Raw genomic sequence first — 7,574 nt, 5'->3', positions numbered from 1 at the left:
TTCCTCCAAACTAGTTAGCAAAAAGAATTAATGATTATTTTGGTATCACCGTGTTTTCTTACAAATTATATACGATACTTCTACAATAATCGTTATTAATATAATATTATGGAAATTTCATAGACGTGATAACGATTATTAAGGACATGTTAAATGGCCTATTTCGTGTTTTGAGAATTTCATATTCCCCTGTATAGTTTAGGTTGAACCGGGTGGAGGTAGCACGAGGTGACGTTGGTTGTTGGGTGTCGTGATGCTTTGGTGAGTAGCGGTACGTCATGTGTTAAAGCTTGTAAATGTAGTTATGATTGTGGGGTTGCAAGAAGAAATAACCCTCAATAATTTAGACACAGGTCCAGTTCCCCCTCAAAGCCCAGTAGACTTTGGCAGGCAAGCAGGCCCAATAACTTGTTTCGCGCCAAAACCAATATAACGGACTAAGCTACGTGGACCCCATCACAACAGAAACTAACCCTGCGTACAGAAACAGTTGAAGACACCATTCTCACTGTGACACTGTCACTATAGTTTCATGCAATCTTGATTCTTTTTCCTTTTCTTCTGTTTTTCCCTCAAAATCTTCTCTTCCATTAAGTTCTATCCGAGTTCCATTAACCAGAAACAAATTGTATGCATGTTTGGGAACTTAGAAAGAACGAGAAAACGCAAAGAAAACACATTGTTGATATTTCTGTGTCTTGTGTTTTCCGATTCTCAGGAAAATGATTCGCCACTTTCTCTATGTGCATCTTAATCTCTTTGCATTCTCAATTTTGATTTCTCAGATCTTAGCGTTCACGCATCCAAGCGAAGGTAACTTAGATAAATAACTTTGTTCACTCCTTTTTTTGTCCTAGATTTTCTTTTTCTTGGAAGCATATTTGAAACATTTATTCGTTACAATCGTACTAAGCGTTTGGTTGCAACCAAAATTTTTAGACTATGTTTTATTTAGACTTCTTGTTTTGTCACTGAATTCAGTTTGATATTCTAGATTTGCAATTCTGCCATCCTTAATGAATTCTAAAAGCTAGTTTCATCTTTTAAACTTATATATTCAGGTATTATTATTATTATTATTATTATTACTATTAAATGTTATCATAATGTTTGACGGTGGACTATCTTCCTTCTCATTCTCTAAACTATATATTTGTCGTACTTTTTTTTGGATAAATAGTGTCAGCTCTGCAGGATCTATACAGGACCTTTAACTACCCACCTGTGCTCAACGGATGGAATGGTAGCGATCCTTGTGGAGAGTCTTGGACAGGAGTTGCTTGTTCTGGACCATCAGTTATACAGCTGTAGTGCACAAAGTCCACTGATTATATTTCCTATTTTTTTCATAGTCAATGTCACTAATAACTATCTGTAAAACTCTCTCTCTAAATGCAGAAAACTTCAAGGATTAAACCTCACAGGGTATATTGGAAGTCTGCTATATAATCTACCTAACTTGAAGCAACTGTGAGTGTTTGTACAGTATTAGGCTCTTATCAAGATATTTTATCGTCAAATCTGCTATTTGTTTATTTCCAGATTTTGTTTCTTTAGTGATGTCAGTTCAAATAACATAGAGGGCGAAATTCCATTCGGTTTACCCTCCAATATCACATATATGTAAGTCAGCTTCTCTTCACCTTGTTCCTGCAAAATTAATTATATGCTTGTGATAAGCATGCCAGTATATATGTAGCAGAGTTGTTCTTATGATTCTGTATTTTGGAAAGAAAATAAAGCTTCCACTATTTTAACCATTTGAACCAAATATCCCAGTGGTAAAAATCTATGTCGTCTGAGCTGCATTGGAGTAAAATGGAATTTCGTTCGTTGGAGGGTTACCACGTTTGAAATTTACTCCTGAGGAAAATTATGTGTTTGATTCTGTCTTTAAACTATCTAAACCATTTTTTCAAGTTACTGGTCATCAGAAAACAATAAAAGGAGTGACACGAAATGGGTTTGAACGATTTACCTACTGAATCATACAAAAAAAAAATTAGAACTAAACTATCAACAATTATACTAGTTTACTTGCTATATTATTGTTGATTTGATAGAGATGGTAATACAAGTAAATATGCTTAAACATTAATTAAAGTTTATTCTTCACATTAATTAAATATACTAATGACTGAAATCATTGTTATTGTATGTTGTCTTTCAGGAATTTAAGCCACAATTTACTACATGGACCAATCGGTGATGTATTTAGTGCTTTAAATAATCTCAAAGAAATGTATGTCTTTAAATAGAGCTTTACTAACGATAACATTCTTTTTTGTTCAAATATCATTTTATGGACTCGAAAAGGATTTTCTTTTTTCAGGGACCTTTCATACAATAATTTCTCAGGAGATCTACCATATTCATTTGGTTCCTTAAGAAACCTTGCCAGATTGTAAGGAAACTTTCCTTATTTACTTTTCTAAGTTTGATTTTTGTTTCATCATATACTCAAAGGCATAACTATACTTTATTAGGGTCTGCTTTTTTATCTATAAAATGGTTCTTGTATGCAGGTTCCTGCAGAATAACAGATTCACTGGATCAGTCACCTACTTGGCTGAACTTCCGCTAACAGATTTGTAGGGTTATCATTCACATTTTCCCAATGTATATTTTCCCTTCTATTACTTGCTCATTTGCCTATATTGCCAGGAACATTCAAGATAATCTGTTTAGTGGCATTCTTCCGCAGCATTTTCAATCCATACTGAATTTATGGTCAGTGAAAGCTATTTCAAGTGTGGTTCACCACCACTAGTTTCTAGCATCAAATTGAAATAATGAACGCAAAACATTGAATAATCAACTCTATACCTTCACTTAGGATTGGAGACAATAAATTCCATGTGGCCGATAACTCTCCTCCCTGGAGTTTTCCGCCAGATACCATGTCAATTGAGCAGAACACTAGTAGCCCACCCACGACTCAGGCAAATGTCATCCAGAATTGTTCTCGTCCCAGTGAGGCTCCTCCCAGAGTAAATGAGGCTCATCCCAGGGTAAATGAGGCTCATACCAGAGTAAGAGAGGCTCCTCCCAGAGTACATGAGGCTCATCCCAAGGTAAATGAGGCTTCTCCCGGATTTCGTGAGGCTCCTCCTAGAGTAAATGGTGATCATCCCAGGGTAAATGAGGCTCATCCCAGAGTACGAGAGGCTCCTCCCAGAGTACATGAGTCTCATCCGAAGGTAAATGAGGCTCCTTCTGGAGTAAGCGAGGCTCCTCCTAGAGTAAATGAAGCTCATCCCAAGGTAAATGAGGCTCCTCCCCAAGTACACGAGGCTCCTGTCAGAGTAATCAAGCACAAGAAAAATCATATAGGTCCAGGAGTAATAGCATTTATGATTGGTGGAGGAACACTAATGGCCACAGGGGTGACTCTCTTTGTTGCAATCCTTTTGAATAAATTTCGTCTAGAGAACCCGAACTTGAAGAGCTCAGAAAGCAGCCATGGCTCATTTCCTTCTCATCCGACCAGTGCAACCATAGGTAATTCATACAGAAATACATATGCCGTGAGGTACTTTATATGCCATCTGTCATGGTTGCAAACTGAGGTGATAAAAGAAAACATAGAACAAATAATACAATAAAATCTTGATCTTATTGAAAATTTACTTCTAGTATGTAACAAATACCTCTCAGGGTTAGTATACCATTCCACTTAGTATTTCTGTGAATTCGTTTGTATCGTTTAATCATGCTTATTTCCCGCCCTCTGGGTGATAGGGGTATCTTCTACCGCACTCGAGGAGAGCCCAAGCATTCCCCTCTTTAATTCTGCATCCTTGATGGGTCCTGTGAGATTACTTTCCATGAACCATAACAATACCGAGGAACCATTCAGAAAAGGTTTTTCTAAAAGTGACAGATACTCTGGAAGAACGAAAATTTACACAGTAGCTGAGCTTGAGTTAGCTACTAATTGCTTCAGTGAAGCCAACATCCTAGGAGAGGGATCTCTTGGCCCTGTTTATAGAGCTAAATTTCCGGATGACAAAGTACAATCTTTATCTTTATTTTAGATACTAATCTTTTTATCACGTTCGGGTTTCAAATTGCTGCTTTCAAACTGTATAACATGTTTTTACCTTTTGTTTTGGTTGAAGATTTTGGCCGTGAAGGAGATAAACATCGCGCAAATGTCTTTGAAAGAAGAGGAAAAGCTCTTGGATGTCATTTGCACGGTTTCCCGACTGAAGCACCCCAACATCGTAGCACTCAAAGGTTACTGTTTGGATAAAGGAAAGGGTCTACTTGTTTACGATTATGTTGGAAATGTCACTCTAAACGACGCCCTTCACAGCGAGGCATGCGAACCTGTGTCATGGGTTCACCGTCTCCGGATTGCTCTAGGTGTTGCTCAGGCTCTAGAGTAAGTTCCATGTGCCAGCCAAATTTATTACTCGTTATTGTGAGAGTAGCGTCTTGGTATTGGGTCTCTGACCTTTATGTGTCTCAACTCTTAAACCTGACGCAAATGTTTCCAGCTATTTGCACTCAGCGTTCTGCCGTCCCGTGGCCCACGGCAATTTGAAGGCTGCCAATGTTCTACTGGATGAAAATTTGATGCCTCGAGTTTGTGACTGTAGCTTGGTTATTTTGCGAACACTGAATATCAGTCAAGTTGACATACCGGTTAGTCATTGCTAAGGTTCTAGTTGCTGGAGTTATTCCTAAAGTTCAGCAACAGTTCATAACTCACTGATGGATGATAGTTACATTTGCTAATTCTGACGCTCACACCTTATGGCTGCTTTATCTTTTGGTTGGTTTTAAGTTATCAAAAAATACAGTATGTTTCAAAATCAAAACCAAACGAACAGCAAATGTTTGATAATAAGAAAACGCGCTCTTATTCTTGTTCCACTGTTACTATAATTTTTTGAGGAATAATGATGGTATTTTTACAAGTTATAGTAAACAACTTAAACTTTCTAAATCAGCTATTGCAAGTGAATCAGAAGTTTGTTAGCAATCTCAATCCTAAGTATGCCCATTGCAGGCATAGGTTCACTGATCGCTTTGGTGAATATTGGAAACAGGCTAATGAGATTGATATTGAAGAGATGGGCTACCATGCGCCTGATCATGGCCAACCAGGAACCAGCAGCAGAAAGAGAGACGTTTTTGCCTTCGGGGTGTTGCTGCTGGAACTGTTAACAGGAAAGAAACCTTTTGATGGGTACGTTTTGTTTTCTATATCTAGCTGTGTTCTCCTTCTTTCCGCCCACTCACCCAGCACATAGGCAGTTTAATTGAATAATGGACCCTTTTTCCATTTTTGTTTTAACAGAGCCAGGTCAGTGGAGGAGCAATATCTGGTGAAATGGGCTCCGCCCATGCTTCCTTACAGAGCGAGTTTGGAACAGTTGGTGGATCCCCGCATGAAAAGAACATTTTCGTCCAAGGCTCTTTCTCGTTATGCTGATATCATCTCCCTCTGTATACAGGTATTAACAACTTAATTTTCAAGCTAAATTTGAATTCACTCAACGGTTGCATATTTGCCATTTTGGTTCTTGCATGGCAGCCTGCAAGGCAACTCCGTCCGGCAATGAGCGAAGTTATGGAGTCTCTTGAATCTTTATACCAAATGTTCGACATTGAAAAGAGCGATGCAGCAGATGGTACTGAACTTGATCCATTTTAGAGGTCTTTCCACTCAACCAACAACATCAGCATGTGAGTGTAATTTCTGTTGCGGCATACTTTCAATTCCAACTGGTTGACATTAACGGGCTAGAAATCTTGGGTTGATTTCTATTGTGGCATTTTTCTCTTGTAAATCTAATGAACATATTATCGCTCCGTTTGTACGGACTGCCTAAATGAATTAGCTTGAGTCGCACGTCGAAACTGTAACTCACCCAGTTTTTTCATCTTGCTTGGCATACCATGAAAGGCATCACCCTGCTAAATCTTAAAATAAAAAAGAAAAAAAATTAAAACAACTACAAATATGTCATTTTATGGCTTTTAAGCGACCAACAAAAATCTTTAAAAAGCAGTTTGGATTCTTAGTTAACAATTTAAACGTTTTTAAAAAATGTTTAAAAATTACAAATTTTAACACTTTATTCTGTAAAACTTGAGATCTAATTAATTTAATCTAAGTCGGATAAATTAAGTGTTGGAGTTATCATTAACATTAGAAAAGATAATATAGAAAATTATTCTTGATAGAATTTTCATTCTCTAAATTATATATGTGCAGTCAAAATTTTTATTATTTTCACTCTTATTTATTGATTTTCTTATAGGATATTGTTGTAAGTTTTTATCAAATTATTTATTATCATCTAGAAGAAATAGCCATGGTTTCAAATAGGGAAATGTTTTATAGAAACTTAAAATATTTATTCATGTAATATAATATTTTAAGAAGCTTGATTCTCATGCTTATGAAGAAGTTTCTCAGGTTTATAACCTTCAGCTGCGGGAAAGGTTGAGGTCGCTCAAACGTATCCTCCGACGAACACCCCTCTTCACATATTTCTGCAAAACCAGACAAAGTAAGACTACAAGAATAAGCAATATCGAGATAAATTATAAGCTTACGTAGAGAAGAGTAATTAATTATAAAGCAAAAGTTACAAATTCCATTTTACATAATAATCTTATATGTTTGAGTTAAATTGCAATTTATTATAATTGTATAAAATAAAAAATTTAATGGTGTTGTTATATCATCAGTTTATCATATTTTTATTAAACCACCCAGAAGTACATAAGACTTACAAATCCATTGTTCAAAAATTTTGAATAAAAAATAATGTCTTGATATTTATGAGTTTATACTTAGTGTAGTGTGACTGATTCAAGGAAGGAAACGGGATAAACGAGTGTTTCTTCTGATGAATTTGAAGTAAAGAAAGCGCTTATCAAGATCATCACTTCTGCCACGGATTTAGCTTCAGCGTATGCTTCTCTGCAACAGAATTTGAGCATCATTGACATGGAGCAACTGCAAAATCCATTAAGAGAATTTAATGTATTTTAATTATCATTACTTATAACAAGACTCGATTACACAAAATAAAATCATTTAGATAATTTAACTTTTGTAACTATCTCGAATACACTCGTAATGTACATTCCTTAGTCAGTTGAATCTTTTTAAATTTACTTGTTTCTGGAAGATTTTAATTTGATATTTGTTTAATTTTTTTTCTAATCAATTCAATTTAACGTGGATTCTTTATCAATAAGATTAAGAAATAATTATTTTTTTAATTTAAATTACAGCGTTTTAATTTAAAACTCCATAATTAACACAAAGTTAATATGCTAAATTCTCTTTTAAGTGAATATCAATAAAAAATTATTACATTTCTTTTCAGTAATCGTTCTTTTTTTTGTTTTAGATAAATATGGATTGGTGTAAATGGAAATTAAATGTAGTGAAGTGCCTGACAAACTTAAATTGTAAAGTACAAGAATGACAATTGCTTGGAAAAATAAATTACCAAAGAACAAAAATTAGTAAATGAAATCAACGTTCTCATAGTGTTTGAATTTTTAAATACAATTTATCATCTCATTTTTTATACATGAAGAAT

At 35.3% G+C, this 7,574-nt stretch overlaps 1 protein-coding gene across 1 annotated transcript; it reads left to right on the top strand.

Moving 5' to 3' along the window:
- Positions 1-722: 722 nt before the first annotated feature.
- On the top strand, positions 723-5,994 carry LOC108328685 (protein STRUBBELIG-RECEPTOR FAMILY 2-like). Its single transcript, XM_052872200.1, has 16 exons — positions 723-813; positions 1,181-1,307; positions 1,399-1,470; positions 1,558-1,623; positions 2,171-2,242; positions 2,333-2,404; positions 2,526-2,591; positions 2,665-2,730; positions 2,837-3,011; positions 3,321-3,501; positions 3,742-4,013; positions 4,122-4,387; positions 4,503-4,650; positions 5,058-5,197; positions 5,309-5,465; positions 5,546-5,994. The coding sequence occupies exons 1-16, from the start codon at positions 723-725 to the stop codon at positions 5,663-5,665; spliced, it is 2,091 nt and encodes a 696-aa protein (XP_052728160.1). The 3' UTR covers positions 5,666-5,994.
- The last annotated feature ends 1,580 nt before the right edge of the window (positions 5,995-7,574 follow it).

This window comes from Vigna angularis, chromosome 2 (assembly GCF_016808095.1).
Source record: "Vigna angularis cultivar LongXiaoDou No.4 chromosome 2, ASM1680809v1, whole genome shotgun sequence".
Lineage (NCBI taxonomy): Eukaryota > Viridiplantae > Streptophyta > Magnoliopsida > Fabales > Fabaceae > Vigna > Vigna angularis.
This window is presented reverse-complemented; position numbering and strand designations above follow the sequence as displayed.